General features: G+C 34.4%; 1 protein-coding gene and 2 pseudogenes across 1 annotated transcript; all 3 read left to right on the top strand.

Moving 5' to 3' along the window:
- The first annotated feature begins 2,418 nt into the window (after positions 1–2,418).
- On the top strand, positions 2,419–3,639 carry LOC132179765 (uncharacterized protein At4g06744 pseudogene; annotated as a pseudogene).
- Positions 3,640–7,194: 3,555 nt separating this feature from the next.
- On the top strand, positions 7,195–8,862 carry LOC132178882 (uncharacterized protein At4g06744 pseudogene; annotated as a pseudogene).
- Positions 8,863–18,496: 9,634 nt separating this feature from the next.
- Positions 18,497–20,333, top strand: LOC132177215 (uncharacterized protein At4g06744-like). The gene is made up of 2 exons (XM_059589466.2): positions 18,497–19,069; positions 19,647–20,333. The coding sequence occupies exons 1-2, from the start codon at positions 18,497–18,499 to the stop codon at positions 20,331–20,333; spliced, it is 1,260 nt and encodes a 419-aa protein (XP_059445449.2).

The raw sequence follows: 20,333 nt of genomic DNA, 5'->3' as shown, positions 1-20,333 counted from the left end.
TTTGATAATAATATATATAACACATTGCATATATAGCCTTATAGGTTTAAAATCAGTAACCTTTGAATTAAGGTTGTTTTATTTTTGAAATAAGAACAATGTGTATTTCTTTGATAGCATCAATCATTCTTCCAATGCTTAACTGTGACTGTGCTTTTACTTTGTTTTGCCTTGAGCACTGTTTTTATCCAATCTCAGCAAAACTTTCTAAGACAATAAAGAATGGTAGGCTCGAACTATAACTTCCACGTCTCTACTTATTGACTCAATTCTGATCACAATTTAAGATTAATTGTTATTTTGGATGGATAATAATATATAATATATTTGTATAAATAATAATTTTCTAATAATAAAATTAAGTTCACTAGTACGTATAAAAATCATGTACTAGTGATTTAAAAATATTAAATGATTTAAAAATAGATTTGAGAATAATATGTTGCATGTTAGAAGATGAATGTTACAATTTCTCTTGGTGTTCTTTTACATGGATATTGTTTTCTAAAAACAAATAGAACAAACTTACTCCATATATTGTACTAATTTCCAATCCGGGGCAGCTGAATTCTCCGCGTAGTAATCGATTGGATGTTCACAGACCAATCTTTTAACAATGAGGTGATCAATGATTCACAGACCATCACTACAAATAAATTGTGCAACCATGCAGAAAATGTTGGGAGCACTATACCAGATCTTGTGAGCATTAACATTCCTATAAGTGTCTTGTTATGCCCCCAATTAATTCATTTGGTCACATCAAATTAAGGATCTCTAATCTCTTTCGAGTCTAATATCTCTAAGCAATGCTAGATTAACCTCCGCATAACATGATGTAATAACAATTATATTGCAACATTCAAGAAACAACACAACTTGCCGTCAGTGTAGGTAACCTTATGCTCATCCATGCAGCAGGTAGCATCCAGTAGCTCCTCAATGTCGTTTAGCGAATTCTCGATAGTGAGATGCCCTTCAGTTCCATCGAAAGCAAGGAAGTTGTGATTGCAAAAACTCTTCAACGAGCACCTAGTCTCCACCACACACGATCCAGTCTCTCTTGCACTTGCCATCGCCATAACTAGCTAGTTAGCTGCGGCCAGTAACTGAGCCGCATCAGGGTTGACCGGCCACTTCCTGAACATGAATCTTCATAGTCTCCGAGTGGTATCCTCACCTCCACCACCTAGCTCGAGGGTGTTGGGACCAGTATCCAAATTTCTACGAGGCAACATCTTTTGCAGGAATAATAGAAGAGTCGAAATCGACTCAAAAGAACTAAGCAACCAAAACCCTTAATAAGATTCTAATTATCTTAGCCTCCAATGAAACCCTTTTCCTACGGCCATCTTTACTAAATCTAATAGTCCTTCGAGGAGAAAGTTATAATACCAATTTTTAAGTATTTACTAAAAGTGCGTTTTTGCTATTTTTTAGTTTTTTGGGCCTTTAAAAGCGCTTTCAATTTTTTTTTTTACCAAATGTGTATATTTTTCCTTAAACGGACTTTTTGAGTATTAAACATACTTTTAAACTTCTCAAACGCATACCTAAGTAGACCCTAAATGGAGATGAAGGATTTCACGGTGGAGAATTACATTAGTATAATTCGTAGTATTATATATATTAGCTATATGGATGTGCATCCTATCATGTATAGTTAATATATATAGTAAGCATCAAATTTTCGTTGGTGTATACTCTTATCTCTTCTTTTGAGCATTTTACTAAAATAATATAATACAACAGTTTTTTTTTTTTTTTTAAGTTATAATACAACAGTTTAATTACTCACAATAATGCAACAAACTGATAACAATTTAATATTGTTATTTTGAATGGATAATAATAATTTTCTAATAATAGAAAAAGACAGACACCGATGATATATATACGACTTGGCATATCCATGAATATATTATATATCTCGCTCTTTTTAAAACATTTTATGTCAATGCCGAAGAATATTTCAAAAATACAGCTCAAGTTCACTAGTATATATATATATATATATATATATATATAAATGCATTATTATTATGAATAAAATTTAAATAATACATATGTGGGCGAGAATAAAATATATTTATAACCTGACTAAATAAGGTAAATAAGGTAAATAAGGTAAATATTTATATTTATGAATAAATTGTTTTATATAATGCATTATTATTTATGAACTATCGTTTACTGTAAATATACGAGGAGCAACGAAATTGTCTCTCTCCGAAAGTGAGGGAAAGGATATATATTGTCGTCATCTTCGACCTTTTCTTCGAGTAATCTACGCACCTTCCCCTCTCTCTCTCTCTCTCTCTCTCTCTCTCTCTATATATATATATATATATATATATATATAACTTCCCCTTACAATTCCATCCATAATCTCATAGAAAGAGGTTGTGTTCACAGAGAAGTAAAATCATGGGCACCACCTCTTTCTTTGTTTCTCTTTTGTTGTCAACTCTCTTGCTTCATCTGTGCTTGTCCCACGGCGTGGCTGCTGCTAGACCTCCAGCAGGAGGGAAAATTAGCCCTCGAGTATTGAAATTCTACCCCGTAATTCAAGAGTTCAAGACTAGAATCACCTCTGACCCGACAGGCATTTTGAAAACATGGAATCCCAATGACAAAAACGTGTGCAATTACAAGGGATTCTTCTGCGACCTTTTTCCGACCGACAACCTGACAACGGTTGCCGGAGTAGACTTCAACGGCTTTGGGTTTGCCGGTAAGGACGGCAAGCTCCCTCTCTCTGGGTTCATTGAAAAGTTAACCGACATAACAACTTTCCACGCCAACTCCAACAACTTCACCGACATCCCCTGGCAGATCTCCACCATCCCATACTTTTTCGAGCTAGACCTCAGCAACAACAAGTTATCCGGCCAGTTCCCAACGCAAGTGTTTGGCGCCAAACAGCTGACCTTCTTGGACCTCCGGTATAACGCTTTGAACGGCGCCGTTCCACCCCAAGTGTTCTTGCTTGACGTGGACGTGTTCTTCATCAACGACAACTATTTTGAGCAAAAGCTCCCTGACAATCTAGGCTCCACGCCTGCCATTTATGTCACTTTCGCCAACAACAAGTTCACAGGGGAAATCCCACGAAGCATCGGCAGATCTAAGAACCTCCAGGAGGTGCTGCTCTTGAACAACAAGCTTACAGGGTGCTTGCCATTTGAGATTGGGTACCTGCAAAACGCCACCGTTTTCGATGCGAGTTTTAATTACTTGACGGGCCCCATACCCCAATCGTTTCAGTGCTTGTATAGCATTGAGGTGCTTAACCTGGCTCGGAACAACTTCTATGGGTCGATCCCGGATGCAATTTGCAAGCACCCAAATCTACAGTCGTTGGATTTATCAAACAACTATTTCACAGAGGTTGGCCCTGAATGCAGGAAATTGATCGCTACAAAGGTTGTTAATACGACAAAGAATTGCATTAAAGACCTTCCAAATCAGAGAACAAAAGCAGAATGTGCTGCTTTTTTCTCTAAGCCCCACAAGTGCGCCAACGAGAAGTTTCTAACTCAAATTCCATGCAATCCGGCCCATCGTCCTGCCAATATTGAACCTTCTGCAACACTAGTTTCCTATGGAGCTCTTACGCCGCATAAATAGGCTGTGATTAATGGGACTTTTGTAATATATATATATATATATATATATATATATATATATATTTGCATATGAATTTTTTTGTGCGATGTCTTTACTTATTATATATATTGATCATTAATTAAGTCATGAATATTCATTGTAAATTTGCATCGATCGATCTCCAGCAGATGCCAAGTCTTGTAGTGTACATAGCTAGTACTGATGACTATTGTCAGTCCATGCATGCAGTGTACTGCGAAAATGTATTCATGAGATATCGATCATAAATCATAAGGTTGGCCAAGTGATTATTCATGAGGAGTACGTTGATCATTCTTAATTTGTGTGTCAATAATTGGCTCCATTTTCACATTTTCCAAAATTGATCCATCATTTTAGATTACTTCATTGCAGAAAAAGGAAGTTAAGCCACTTCAAGTTCAAGGAAGAAGGAATGGCAAAATGTTTATGATAAACTCAAGCTATATATATATATAAGGCCTATATTCATTATTCACAACAGAACTCTATATTTCTAATTTGTCCCTAAAAATTTAACCAAACTCACAAAATGCACCATTTAGCAAACTCTTTAAATTAATTCGGGTTAAATTAACTTTACCCCCTCAAGTTTCAGAGGTTTTTCAATTCGAACCCTAATATTTAAAAATTGGCAATATACCTTCCTAATATTTCAAAAAATTTTAATTCAGACCTTCCGTTACTAATTTCTGTCAAATTGGACGAAAATTTATGAAATTACGTAATTACCTTCAATGCTTTTTTTTTTTTTAATTTTCGTCAAATTAGATGGAAATTAGTAACGGAGGGTCTGAATTGAAAATTTTTGAAACATTAAGAGGGTACATTGCCAATTTTTAAACTTTGGGGTTCAAATTAAAAAACTCTTGAAACTTGAGAAGGTAAAGTTAATTTTCCCCAATTAATTCTTGTCACACTTGTTCTCTAAATGTAAAGAGTTCAAAAATACAAATTATTTATTTTTTAATGTTTTTTGTCTTTCATACTTCTTTTTATTTTCTCTAGATGAAAGTAGATTTTTAATGCAAAGAGTCCAAAATTTGATTTCATCAATAAAATAAAATATTTAGTTAAAGTAAAGAAATATTTAAAAAAAAAAACTATAATATTTAGTGGTTTTGAAAAATAACTAACTAAAATCAATTAAAGTAAATTTTTAAAGTTAAATTAAAAAAAAATAAAAAATAAAAATTGAATAGCTCATCGTGATTGCTCGGTTGTGTGTACGTTTGGCTTGGTTAATATAATTAGTTCTCTTATATTCAAGGGTGGACCTACGTCTATGATCGTCCCCCAAATTTTTTTAAAAATTCCTTCAAAAGTCGACTATTACCCCTCATATTTCACTTTTTATCCCTTCATATTACTATTTTGTCCCCTCAAAGTTAAAGAATGAGGTAGACTTAGCACAAGGATTAGGGACTTAAGTTTCTTAAAAATTTAAACATTCATCTAAAATTATATTTTTTATGAGATAGACTCTTAAAAAATGATTTTTTTCTCCTTAAATTTTTTTTTTTTTTTGGTCCGACCCCCTTCACTCAAACTTCTGGTTCTGCCCCTGCTTATATTTTTGTTGTAATTCAAGCCTCATGCCAAATCCATGCTTTTTCCCAGTAGTCACAAACAAGAAACACCGTGGAAAATGAAACAAGGAAGAAAAAGTAAAAGACTCAGAGAGAAAGAGAATAAAGTTGAAGAGAATCCCCAAGAGAGCTTTTTTGCTTTTCCGCTCTTTGTAAGAGAAAAGCTGGAAGGCAACGACTTACGAGTCAATTTTTTTTTTTTCGTGGCAATATCTCTCGGCCGGGTATGTAATTTTTGGTTTCCAAATGAATGATTTAATATAAAGTATATAAAATTTTAGGGCAAAATGCAGTTTACCCCCCGAAGTCTCAAGAGTTTTTCAATTTTAACCTCGAAGTTCAAAAATTGACAATCTACCTCCTGAAGTTTCAAAAATTGACAATTTAAACCATCCGTTTAATTTTTTCATCAAAATAGACGGAAATCTATGAAATTACATCATTACCCTCATGTTTTTTTTTTCTTAAATTTTCCTTTCAATTTAACGGAAAAATTAAACGGAAAGTTTAAATTGCCGATTTTTCAAACTTCAGGGGGATAGATTGCCAATTTTTGAACTTTATGGTTAAAATTCAAAAACCCCTAAAACTTAAGGAGTAAACTGCATTTTTTCCAAAATTTTATAATATTTTTAATAAAATAGTGAAAAAAAAAAAAAATTGTTTTAATATATATATTATTTATCTTTTCGATACATCAATTATAATTATTATTACCAATTTTTTTAGCTATGTCACTTTGGCCGGTCCATTGCCAAACGGGACAAAATTCGAGAACATTTTTAAGACCAAAAAGTTTTAAAACAAACAAAATATAATGCAAGGAATTAATCAGTGGCAAATAGATCGAACTGTTGATCCGATAATTCTCTCTTCAACTTAAAGTTAGAGTGGAGCAACGTCTAATCGGAATAGGAAATGAAATGGTGAGAATTTATTTAGCGTAAAATGAAGAATAATATTATAAATTTAACTTTTAATTTTAATATTAAAATAATATTATTCATTATTTTCCACTAAATAAACCCTCCTTAATTTCAATCGAAAGCGAACGGATCTGTTCCATCGGTCCAACAGGGGACAAACATTTATGACATTGTTGTCTGTTCCTTTCTTCATAAAATTTTGCTTAGCAACAAAGTCTTCCTTTCTTCATCATCCCCATTACACGAAGACCCACTTCCCATTTTCGGAGCTGAACTCACCAATGCAACCAAAACCCACACCCACTGCCTCCCTTTGATCGAGTTTAGAAGACATTAAAGATTTGGTTTAGTTGGGAACAGAACAGTCAAGGAATGACCATTTGCTTTGTCGTTTTTCATTTGTTGAATCTTGACCGTCTTCTTTTTTTTTTTTTTAACTTTCAGTTTAAACTTCAAAATTTTCACTCGATCCGAAAATATTTAAATTTTAAAATCTATTAATTTGAACTATTAAATTTTCAATTGCAATCAATTTGAATTCATCCGTCAGATTCTAAACATTAAAAATGAGACAATAATATTTATACCCAACTTTTTTATAAAATTTTAAATGTATCCTTAATTTCAAATTAAAATTTTAAAAAATATATCAAAAGGTGATCGGTTGGCCACCTTTAGACCTTTTTTAATTCAAATTTTTTTTCTATTTTTTATTTTTTACTAAAAAAAAAATTGAAAAATAATTTTGTCTTTTTAAAATTTTTAACGACAAAAATTGAGCAAATTGTTCAAATTGATTGCAATTAAAAGTCAGTGGTCCAAATTGAGTAGTTTTGAAGTTTTGAGAGATTTATCAAATCGAGTGGTAATTTAAGGGTTTAAAGTGTAGTTACTTCTTTTATTTTTTTTCTTTATTCTTCTATTTTTTTTTAAAAAAAAAAAATTAAATTTTTTTATTATTACCGCAGGCATCGTCTATATAACTTCCCCTTAATTAGTTCTATCTACTTCGCGCAAGAAGGGACCCTGTGTGCACAGAGAAGTAATGGGCACCATCTCTGTTTTTGCTCTCCTTTTCCTCTCAACTTTCTTGCTTCATTTGTGCTTGTTCTATGGGTTGGGTGCTGGTGATCCAGCTATCAGCTCCAACAGGGAAGCATTGCAAATAGATAAAGGTGGTGGTAGCTATTGTCCTGCAAATAAAAATTGTCATCTTCCCCCTTCCCCTCCCCCTCCTAAACCTGAATGCCCACCACCACCACCACCACCACCACCGCCACCACCACCACCTCCCCCCCCACCACCTCCTAAACCTCAATGCTCCCCACCAATACCACCACCCCCTCCCCCTCCTGAACCTGGGTGCCCCACGCCACTCCCTCCTCCTCCACCTCCACCTCCACCTCCACCTCCATGTGTGAATTTGACTCGAGTTCTAAAACTCTACCCCATAGTTCAAGAGTTCAAAACAAAGATCTTCCTTGACCCAAAAAACATTTTGAAAACATGGAAGAAAGAAGACAAAAATGTATGCAATTACAAGGGCTTCTTCTGCGCCAAGTATCCGACCGGCAACAATGAACAAGCAGTTGCTGGGGTTGACTTCAACGGCTTTCAGTTTGGTGGCAAGGACGGCCTCCTCCCTCTCTCTGGGTTCATTGAACACTTAACCGACATAACCGTTTTCCACGCAAACTCCAACAATTTCACCGGTGACATCCCCAAGGGGATCTCCAATCTTCAATACTTCTACGAGCTAGATCTCAGCAACAACAAGTTATCCGGCCAGTTCCCAATGGAAGTTCTTGGTGCCAAAAATCTCACCTTCTTGGATCTCCGCTTTAACTTTTTGTCCGGCATGGTCCCACCCCAAGTGTTCCTGCTAGACGTGGACGTAATCTTCATCAACAACAACAAATTTGTGCAAAACCTTCCCGATAATCTCGGCTCTACGCCAGCCCTCTATCTCACTTTTGCCAACAACAACTTCTCCGGCCCAATCCCACCAAGCATTGGCCAAGCAAAGAAAACCCTCCTAGAGGTGCTCTTCCTCAACAACAAGCTCACAGGGTGCTTGCCATTCGAGATTGGGTACCTGGAAAACGCCACCGTTTTCGACGTCAGCATCAATTGCTTGACGGGTCCAATTCCCCTCTCGTTTCAGTGCCTGTTTAAAATAGAGGTGCTTAATCTGGCTCACAACCAGTTCTATGGGACCGTCCCGGAGCCAATCTGCAAGCTGCCTAATCTAAACGTCTTCAATTTATCAAACAACTATTTCACCCAGGTGGGCCCTGAATGCAGAAAATTGATCGACAGAAAAGTTCTTGATATAAGAAACAATTGCATCACATACCTCCCAAATCAGAGACGAATTGTTGAATGTGATACATACTTCGCCAATAAGCCCAAGTACCAGACGTGTCACAATGCCGAGTCACTAAATATCATTCCTTGTAAGAATAAGCATTATTCAGCTCCTCTTGCTTCGTCTTCTCATCGACCAACGAATAATATTCCAGCTCCTTCACCACTTTCCTATGGCGCTCTTAACCCGCATAGGCTGTGATTTTCAAGCTCTATTTGTAATATATTTTACATATTTCTGTTGTTGTCTTTATATATTGATTAAGTCATGAATAAGGCATTCTTTGCTCTAGCAAGAGTTGTGATAAATATTAAATTCTCTTTGTAATCAATCCGAATTCCTCCTCTATTTAAAGGGGTTTATTATTCAAGGATTATGCTTGAAAAAATTATCTTTAAATCTTGAATTTGTTTGGAAGTCAACCGGTCAAGTGAGATTAACAATAATTTAAAAAACTAGGTTAATTTTGAATGAAGACAAACCTTTGAGTTTGTTGAGAAGTACATAGTTTGTTTTTTTTTTTCTATAAATCCAAAGGTTTTAGATTTTCATTACTAATCAAAAGGTTAGGTTCAGACAAATGCGTTCTAATTTGGCAACCCCAGAAGCTGCCAATTCATATACTGTTGTGTGTACGGAAGATTGTCGGTGCACTGGTAAACCATTACTGCTCCCTTCCTTATTGTCAAGTGATTCTTTTTCTTCCATAACATTGCGTTGTTGATAGGATAAGAAGAAAGTGAAGTGGTGAAAGAGAAAGACAAGGACAGAAGCCCACGATGACTGGTGAGAAAATGGGACGACCATGCATGGAAAGATGTTCCAGACCTCCTTTCAAATTTTTTCTTCTTTTACGCTCCATGTACTTTATTTTTATTTTATTTTTATTTTATTTTTTTGGGTCATTGCATTTGTTGACAGGTGAGGTAGCTAGGATAATATTGTTTGTTTTTTTTTTTTTTTCAAAAGAATTTTTTTTGGATGATATTTTGTTTTCTTTCTTAAATACATTAAAGGGGAAAATGCAGTTTACTCTTATGAAGTTTTAAGAGTTTTTTAATTTCAATTCTAAAGTTTAAAAATTGACAATCTACCTTCCTGAAGTTTGAAAAATTAGCAATTTAAACCTTTCGTTACTAATTTCCGTTAAATTAGATAAAAAAAATTTTTAAAAAAAGCTTGAGGGTAATAATGTAATTTTATAGATTTTCGTCCATTTAAACGAAAAGTTTAAATTATTAATTTTTGAAACTTTAAGAGAATAAATTATCAATTTTTAAATTTTGAGATTAAAATTGAAAAACTCATAAAATTTTCTAGAGGTAAACCACAATTTTTCCCCAATTAAATGAATGAAATAGAAAGCATCTTACACCTTTTCTCTCTGTCTCTGTCATGCTCTGGACAAAGCATTAATAGGCTGACAGCTGAGGTTTGGGACACGGCTGTCATTGGGCTATGTTTGGCAACAGGCTGGGCTGGCACTGTAGCTGGAACAGTGCTGTTCCAGCTACAGTGTCAACAGCAAAAATTGACTTTTTGCTTAATTTTTTTTTTAAAAAAAACAAAATATTAAAAAAAAAAAAGAAGAAAAAATGAGGAGAAAGGGGTGGTGTTCCAGCCACCCCCTTGGCCAAAAAAAGAAAAAAAAAAAAAAAAAGAGAGGGATCGGGTGCATTTGGGGTGACCGGACCACCCCAAGGGGCTGGGGGTGGTTTCGGCCACCCTATAATTACCCTGTTAATTTTAGGACTAAGGTTTTGGTCCTAATCATCTTGTCTGGGAAAATGGGTAGTTCCAACTTCCCAGCAATCCCACTTTTCCGGATAGGTCTAATAAATGGACTAAAAAGTTTGGTCACCCAAAAGTCCTCTATATCTCAGACATCCCACGGAAAGCTTTAAAGGATGCTGCAACGTGTGCACAAAGCCACAGGGCCACAAGGCTCCATAGGCCACAAACATGCATTCACAACAGTGACAATTCACACCAACTTTCTTAAATATAATCTCTTATCTTTCTTAAATACATAAAAAAAAAAAAAAAAAAAAAAAAAAAACACTTTTAAAGATCACATTCAACAACTTCGTTAAACATTGAGTATACTACAATGTTACTAAAAACACTTTAAATGGAGAGGCCCTTGCAGCAATGCTTGAAGTTTCTTTAGCCATCTTTAGATTTCAGCCTCAATGACTTCACTTTAGAATTAAGAAGATTAAATTGGTGTGATTTTGGCACTACAACATTCCTCCCAGTTACTTGACTAGAAGATCACAGATCTAATTTTTGACATTGTCTCCATTATTCCGTTCTCTTCCTCATAAAAAGTTCGAAAGATTCATAAAAGTGCAAACTAATTATGCACTAATTATACTTGATGGACTCGTATAATCATATATAACATGCATGCCTCCCTCCTTGGTCATAGATATTCTATTCATCTATATATAATGATTTTGAAAAGAAAGGCATCCTTGTATTCACTAAAACGTACAACCAAAAGGTTCTTCAATTGTATGAAAAACATCGTAAACATATATACATACATTGCAACTGTATGATACGTTGGCGTACCATTTTATACCAGCAATCTAGCAAAACATTGAACGATTAATGCAAAATGATGTTTATGCATCAATGAACATAAACCTGAGAGATAATTTATGGTATAAACTTACATTTCAATGTGTACTAATTTGTACTTACAAAAAGATGTGGATAAAAGAGAGGAACGTACCATATCATTTTAGTTTTCCCTTCCAACTTCAAGCTATAATTGTCATGTAAACAATAAATAGTACATCAAACGACTTGATCCTTGACCATATATATATATATTATTATTTTTAATATATATATTAAAACCGATTAGCAATTATCCGGTTATTAACTATTTTCATCAATCTTTAAAATTGCTAAACACAACCGACCTAGGCGGTTTTCTGATCATCCTATTGCTTCCCTAAACATTGGGTAGCACTTAGCTTCCCTATCCATTATCTTAATCCAAAATAGTTCTCTCTCATGTCTCATCTTTTTGCCTTTTATTAGGAACTGTGCTGGAATTTAGTTAAAAAAAAAAGTGAGAATAGGTAGATAACTTGTATTTTATAAATAAATAATAGTTTAATGGTATAGAGAAAAACAAAGGAAACTATTTGTTGAGTGTATTTAGATAGAGAAGCAAAAAGTAATTTTGTTCACTAAATTAATAAAAAATAAAAAAGAAGCTACTATGAATGCTCTTATATATAAGTCTCTATTGTGCATATATAGTGCTATGACATGCACCTTTGGGTCTCTAACTTCTTTTTTGAAAAAAAAAAAAAAAAAAAAAACCGTAACATTACAAAAGAAGAAAATTTCAAACCAAATCAAAGAACAACAAAATATCACTATCTATACACCAATCCATTCCATAGTCTCATAGAGAATCTGATACGGAAATGTTCTGCCAACAATACAGGTTTGTTGCGACTCATGGTAGAAATTTGCTAGTGCTGTAAGGCACCCGAAAGATTTTTATTTTTATTTTTTCCTATTTTTCATATCAGTAGCTTTTTTTTTTTTTGAAAAAAAATTATTACATCAACCCAATATAGAATGAGAGTTGGTCTTATAGAATATGATAAATAACTTTCTTGGTACGAATTCTGTTAGTTTTTCATTTTGCATTTTGCATTTGTTCCTAAAAAAGAAAAAGAAATTACTCTTTCTTCTTCAATAATCAAAAACATGATCCTACGTACGTACGTTTAGAAAATGTTGAATACGAAATTAAGCATTAAAATGAGTTCAGGTAACATCAACACGACTTTTCCTCCTTTCTCTTTTTCATGTTTTCCTTTCATGTGGTTCACATTTATAGACTTTTTGGTCCCAATTCACATGGCTGGTTCCCGGCAGTGGCCGGCTTGCCAAGGCAAAAAGTCGGCAGAACAAAGCAATCCCTTCTCTCCTTTTCTCCCTTTACATATATTGTGGTTTTCTATATTTTTAACAAAATCCACAAAAAAAATATATATATATCATTTATCTAACTCTTTATCCAAAGTTAAATTTAACATTTGTTTTAACTCTTCTCCAAAGATAAAGACACCAAAAGCAAAAGTCATTTATTTTTTAATATTATTTTAGTTGTTGGGGTGACATTTTGGTAAATCTCTCACATCGAATCAAAGTAAGTGAATTTTCTGGTAGATACATATATTAATAAAAAAAAATAATATTTAGTTAAAGTAGAAAAATATTTAGAGAGTTTGATATTTGATAATTTTGAAAAGTGGCGAGTTAAATTAAAAAAAAAAGTACATTTTTCAAAGTTAAATTTAGATAAATTTTAAAGAGTCCGATGGAAATGCTTTTAAGCTTTATTAAAGAAGTGATAGTTTGTTGGCGATTGGTCATGGTATGGATGTGTCAACCATATACTTTTTGGCTATTGGCCAGTGTATGCATGTGTTAATTACATGTGTGAGTGTAAAAAGATCAAGTTCGCGACGAGATAGTATCGTAATTTGTGCTCCAATGAAAACAAATTATAATTGATGAATAAATAGAATATATTCTTTTGAGGTGTTACCCTTCTTCTTCCTCATTTCAGTGGTGTGACTTCATCAAATTCACATTCTCTTTGGAATGTGTGACTCAATCCCTTTCTTTTGCCCCTTACTTTGTTCTTCTTCTCCCAAATTCCCTATGTCTTGCATTAATTTTGGAGAAGAAGCACATAATATAAGGGAAAAAGAAAGGAACTGAGACACACAATCCAAAGAGAAGAGAAATTTGGTATGTCTCACTACCAAAACAAGAGAGAAGAAAATTAGAATGATGCAGGAAGAAAACAATTGAAAACTCGAGGTCAAGTTTTGTCAAAGCAGGGAAGAATGATGCAGGATGAGACAGAAGTTCATCTTACTCTGTTCTTCTCCATCTAAGGAAAACAAATCAAATCACTCTTGAGATCTTCTCCACTTTGAAACTATACACCATCATGGCCATTAATACACCCTACCAGGAAAATAACACCCCATTGATATCAATGCTAATATGCCGAGCAAGGAGCCTCTCCCATAAAAAAAGGGTATACTCCATGTACACTCTCACGTTCTCTTTTTACTAATTTAAACATGAGAGGTTCCTCGTCGGCTCCCTACTAATCAGTGTCACCCAGTAAATCTTTCGTTGTTTTGCTCGAGACCCATTGGCCATTGCCAGTCTGAGTGTCCAAAAATCTGCATCAACATTATGATAAAATTAATGGAATACAAGCTGATTTTGAACAAAAATGTCAATCTTTTGATCTCCAGCCCAACATCGTTAATCGTTATTCGTTCGGAAGAGAACTCTTATCATGTAAAATTAAACCATTTTATATTGTAAAAGCTTTCGTGTTACTAAACTTTTTTTTTTTTTGGAATTTATAGGGGGTATTTTGTCTTATTGAAAAACTTTTATGATCATTTTTTGTCTTTTTTAGACAAAAGGGGTTATATTGAAAAATTTTGGTAATTTAGGGTGAAGACATTAATAAAATATTTAGTTTATGGAATTGGGTGTTAATTCTAGGGAATTTCCCTAAAAACATTATAAGAATTTCAAAAAAAATTCTATGTGCCTTGATTTGAAAATATACAGCCACAACATTTCTTCCTTCTACCTTGATTTTTACTATCATTTATTTGAAATTAATGTGACCACATGTCATTCACTAGAGAGAGTCTATAAGTGAGAGAAGAGGTTAGAAGGGTTCGCAAGGGTTGGATCCGGTGAGACCATTTCGACTCTCAAGTAAGTTGATGAGAACGAGAGAAATCTTTAATAAAGTTTTAGTAAAGTAAATTAGGCGTACTTGGGTGAGTGCTCTCTCCTTCCTTATATAGGTTGGTCTTCCGCCTTCCATATTAATGTTTTAGGCACTTAGGTGTTTTTTTTATTCTTTTTTTTTTTACATGTTTGGACAAGAGGAAGGAGGGGGATTCGAACTAGTGATCTCCACTTTATTAGACGTGATCTCAGTCGATTGAACTACCTCTTAAAGATGTTTTCGGCACTTAGGTTGATACTTTGTTATTGACACAAAAATTCCCTCCCTAATATGGACGCATGGCATAGGCAAGCAGCTAGTTGAGCTAGTAGAAGAAAGAATTAGTTATTAGACGTTTCATTTTGGCAAGAGTGCTCTTGGGTACTTGCTAGTTGTTTGGGTTGTTGACCATCGGGGCTTCTTGGCCCTTTGGAAGGTGACCACCAAAAGCCAGTTAATGGGATCCTCCAATAGTTCCCTAATTCCTTTGAACGATTGGGCTGATAGTTGTTCATGGGAATTATGTTTGTACGCCTGTCGATAGCAAGGCCCTCTTGTAGTCTCCAAATTCTTTAAAGCAATGGTGCTAATAATCATTCATGGAAATTTTGTTTGTAGGCCCGTAAGTAATTAGGCCCACCAGTAGTCCCAAAATTTCTTTGAACAATTCTGTTAGGGTAAAATCCACTTAACCCCTTCAAACTACCACTGCAATGACAATTTACTCCCAAAACCATCAATTGCGACAATTTACCCCCCAAACTACCAAAACAATGACGATGTATTTCCAATTTTAACAAAATGACGAAATTACCTCTACTAAAATAAAAACAAAAATACTAAAGTTTAATTTTTTTTTTCAAATTTTAAGGGCATTTTTGTCTTATTGAAAATTCTATAAGGGTAATTTCATCGTTTTACTAGCACTAGGAGGTACATTGTCATTATTTTGGTAGTTTGGGGGGTAAATTGTCGCAATTGATAGTTTAAGGAGTAGATTGTCATTGGGGTTGTAGTTTGAGGGGGTTAAGTGGACTTTACCCATTTTGCTAATAGTTGTTCATGGGAATTTATTTTGTAGGTCCATCAGTAATCAAACACTATATATATATATATTAAAAAAAAAAAAAAAAAAAGAGAGAGAGAGAAGAAGAAGAAGAAGCTCAAAATCATTAACAAGTGTGGCTCGTTGTTGAAAGAATTAGGAAAACAAATAAATAAAAGTTGGTAGATCACCACACTTCTATCACTTTTTTTAGGATATTAATTAAATACAGGTTTGTATCTTTGTTGAAGAAAAGCTTTGATAAGTGTTAAATAATGCATCCCACAAACATAGTGTATAAATTATAATCTTTTTTTGTTTTTAGAGTGGTTGAGTTAGGTGGGTTTTTATTTTTCTCACAAGTGCTTCAAGTTTTTGTTTTTTTGTTTGTTTGTTTTTTTTTTTTTTTTTTTTTTTTTTTTTTCATCCTTTCTCTTAAGGTATAGCTATAATTCCTTATAATTAAAGTATCTAAAAAAAAAAAAAAAGATAGAAAGAAAGAAAGAAAAATCTACATTTGCTTTTGTGAAATTAATTATATAACCATTATTTTATTTTAAATTTATTAAATAAATAAATTATGTCATGTCAAGGTTGGAGCAATCTATATATCCATCCAACATAGGTTTTGAAGACATTATTGTGTGTTTGATCTTCCCACCAAACACATTAAATTGGGTGGAGGAGAAAAATTAGGTCAAAATCTACGCCACTTCTAGCTGTTAGATGAACAGAAGGACACCCATAATAACTAAATGAAATGAGGAAATTGCAGGCTGTCATGAGAGGCTTAAAATGACATGCGGATGATGAACCAGCTAGAGGCCACATTGTTGACGTGGTTTCCCACTAGCTCTTGGCGTGCGCATCATTCTCCCTCTAATGGCAGACGAAGGCGATTTATAATTCCTTTAGAAATATGAACGGTTGTCAATGATCATCAAGTGCAAACTGAAGGGCCCTAGGAACCATCATTTTGGAGACCATTTGTGGCTCATAATTAAATGTGAACCTGCAAGAATTCTTCACAATCTGCTTCAATTCAATGGATTATTCTTTATATCTAGAAAATGTGTACGTAGCAATCAATCATGATCATCTTTGTAATGTCATGGAAGCTGATCAGTGATGACCACAAAAGCTTGAATTACAACAAATCTTTTCCAAAATTAAAAAGATAAGTTTCTATGGCACTATGTTTACTTTCTAAGCCGTTGACTTATACTTTTGTTTTTTCCACCTGTAAAATAGACTAGCAGGTGATAGTTCTCAGAAAGTAAACACTAGGGGCTTGTTTGGGAAGACGACCATTCTTCCAAATTCTTCTCAATTTTATTTTTTATTTTTTATTTTTTTTGACACAACTAACACTCAATTCAACTCAAAATTTTTTAACTTTATTCAAAATTATATATTGTTCAAACAACCCATAGGTAATTGCAAAGGTTTGAAGTTGCCAAGCAGAGTCTCGTAGAGACAGATTTATGTGTGTGTGTGTGTTTTTTGTACGATGTCTTATTCCTGAGTGACTTGTGTATCTAGCTCCAAGGTTAAAGTATTTTGGAGGCTCTAGTTTATATTGATGATGAGAAAAGAAAAAGACAGCGAGGTAATTAGCTTTTTAGCTCAAACTGATGTTACATTTATGTTGCATTTATTCTATAGAATTTCAAGTTAATTATTAATTAATTAATTTGAGAGACACTACGGATGACACTCCAAGTTATTTTTTAGTCAATTAGTTTCGACCAGGTTACACCTGATAGAGGCATTAATGGCCAAAGACTCTAGAGAGAGAGTGATTGAACACTACCAATTCTCACCGAGATCCAGCTTACATGCTGTTATTTTAATAACAGCATGTAGTTTAATCAACAATCAAGATTGAATTTTGAAGTTGACTTAATTTTAGAAGCTTTTAATAAGAGAGAGAAAATAAGAGATATTTTGAGAAATTCAATCTTGACTGTTGATTAAACTACAACATACATACCGTAAGCCGAATCCTTATCACCGATGTGTCTAAGTATGATTGGTTGGATTAAGCTAAGAGGTCACGTGCCTTCTTTAATTTTTTATGAGACCTTTTCCCTCCTTTGACTATTGTAGAGGTATCCTTTATCATATTTTCAAGGGTTAAACAATCTTTTTTAGTATACGAGGTTTTGCAACTTTATTTTTTTATTTTTGTTTTAATTCGTACTGAGGAGAGGTATCTTGCTTATAGTTAAAAACAGAAATAGTACTTCCATATAAAATTTGTCTATAAAATTGATAAAAGTCCACGTCAACTCAATAAAAAACTGATACGAGACAATGAGTAATATTAAAAATTACAAAAATATAAAAATAACTAACAACTAAAAGACTTAAAATTTTAAAATGATTCTTCCTCTTCCACCTCACAGTCAGATCAAGTCCTTGATTCTTATCGAAAATTTGGCTTCCTTTACCAAATTAGTCGTATCTTTCATTTTATTAGGACGTACTAGTGCTAATATACCAATCCCTTTTGAAACCAGATTCAACAGGATCCACCAGAAGCACTGAATCAACATGAATTCCACTCGAAACCCTCTTTCTCTCTCTCTCATAGAGAGAGAACTCATAACCTATGTTAAGAAATTTTCATTGAAGTTAATAATAAAGTATGAATTTATTCATTAAATTAATATTCTAACAAGGAAGACAATAGTTTGACCTTAATATCTTACTAAAAGAAACTGTGAAAAATATTGGTGGCATTTTATAGAACCAAAGATTCAAATAAGTTGTTTTCTATTAATTTCTCATGTAGTGCCTCTGAAAAGCACGGAGAATCATAAGCATTGTGAAGGTTTCAATCCACCACTGCGATCGGGACCGCAATAACCACATTAAACTGGCCACTATCTCAAAGTGTTGTCAAAATTTCTTTAATCACCATCTCTTGTAATGAATAATGATAGTGAAGTTTACAAATCCACTAAGGAGAAAAGGAATCGCATGTGCAGATGCTTGCTTTACAAGCTAGATAGGCTTCAACAACCGCTATAAAACAAGGATCAAGATTCTTTAATCACCATCTCTCTTCTAATCTCTCTCTCTCTCTCTCTCTCTTTGTTTGCCATCATGAATATTCAAATAGGAAGCATTACTCCAGTACTTATAATCAAATGCTTAATCACCCTCCTCATCATCTTCCCATGTCTCCTCTCTGTAATCTGCACTGAGTGTGGATGCCAGCCACCTCAATCACCTCCAATAGAAAATCTAACCTTCGTAGACCAAAGACTCGCCGCCGTCTACCCGGTGATCCAAAAATTCAAGATAACAATCACTTCAGATCCCCTGGGAATCACCCAAACATGGGTTGGCTCAGACATATGCAACTACACGGGCTTCTACTGTGACACCCCACCAGACAATGACACCGCCAAAGCCCTCGCCGCCATCGATTTCAACGGCTATCAACTCGCCGCCCCAACTCTCGACGGTTTCATCGATCAACTTCCTGATCTTGCTTTCTTCCATGCCAACTCCAACAACTTCACCGGCACCGTTTCCCCGAAAATCGCAAACCTCCCTTACTTCTACGAGCTCGATATCAGTAACAACAAATTTTTTGGCGCATTTCCACCCGCCGTGCTCGGCATGAACAACCTTTCGTTCCTGGACATCCGGTTCAACTCTTTTACTGGAACGGTACTATTAAATTACTACTTATCCTAAGAGTTTAAATTTATAATAATAGATAAATTTAAATTGGAATACTCTCTTTTATGGGATCTCAAACTTTTCCTTAAAAAAATCTATGGATAACTTCACTTAGAATTTTTGAACTATTATGTGTTTGGAGAAGACCTCCACAAATTTCAAATACTCTCAATTTCATCCCCTGAACTCTGTCAATTTTTACCGTTAAAGCCTAACTAAAACCACTAAAAAGACTAAATTACCCTTCAATTTTTTTTTTTTTTTTTAAAAAAATTCAATTTAAAATTAAGGATAAATTTGGATTTGTATAAAAGTTTCAAGGCTAAAAAGGTCATTTTATCACTTTTAAAGTTCAAAAATAGACAGAGTAGTTTGCATCAAATTGAAAATTCAATAGGTGAAATTGAGAAGTTTTAAAATTTTTGGAAAAATCTTTTTAAATCGTGTAATATTTCAGGTATCCTTTATGAAGTTTTTCCAAAAATCTAACATGTAAACGAAAGCTACCATATTAAATTATCATTTATACTAAAAATAATTTAATCATTTAATTTATTTTGAACAGGTGCCACCGCAAATCTTTACGCAACCTCTAATCGTGCTCTTCATTAACAACAACAACTTCATGCAAAAACTTCCCAACAACCTTGGCAACACCCCGGTACTCTATCTTACATTTGCAAACAACAGATTCACCGGTCCAATCCCTCGAAGCATCGGAAATGCGTCAGCAACATTGATTGAAGTGTTATTCTTGAACAACCATTTAAGTGGGTGTATTCCATACGAAGTAGGATTACTACGAAACGCCACAGTTTTCGATGCCGGAAACAACTTCTTGACCGGCCCCTTGCCGTGGTCGTTGGGGTGCCTAGAGAAGATTGAGCAGCTGAACTTCGCCGGAAACTTTCTGTACGGGCAGGTGCCGGAGTTGGTGTGTGACCTAGGGAATCTTCAGAATCTTTCGCTCTCCGATAACTATTTTACCGTCGTAGGACCTCGGTGTAGGAAGCTGATAAAAAGTGGAGTTGTTGATGTGAGGCAAAACTGCATCCATGGACTTCCCGATCAGAGACCGCCGGGGGAGTGCTGGTGGTTCTTCATTTCTAGTCACTTCCACTGCGAGTACCCCTGGTGGTTCACCACATATGTTCCTTGTAGGGCTCCTCCAGCGTGGCATCATCACTATCCTCCGAAGGGGTCCAAGAGGAAATTGTTGTCTTATGCTGCTCTTTCTAGAAAAAGATTGTGA

This window comes from Corylus avellana, chromosome 4, assembly GCF_965113065.1.
Source record: "Corylus avellana chromosome 4, dhCorAvel1.hap1.2, whole genome shotgun sequence".
Classification (NCBI taxonomy): domain Eukaryota; kingdom Viridiplantae; phylum Streptophyta; class Magnoliopsida; order Fagales; family Betulaceae; genus Corylus; species Corylus avellana.
Note: the sequence above shows the minus strand (reverse complement) of the source record. Positions and strands in the feature narration are given on the sequence as shown.

Coding starts and splice junctions, on each gene's coding strand:
- LOC132177215 (XM_059589466.2), top strand. CDS start 18,497: ATGAATATTCAAATAGGAAGCATTACTCCAGTACTTATAATCAAATGC. Junction 19,070..19,646: donor TCAACTCTTTTACTGGAACG/GTACTATTAAAT, acceptor TATTTTGAACAG/GTGCCACCGCAAATCTTTAC.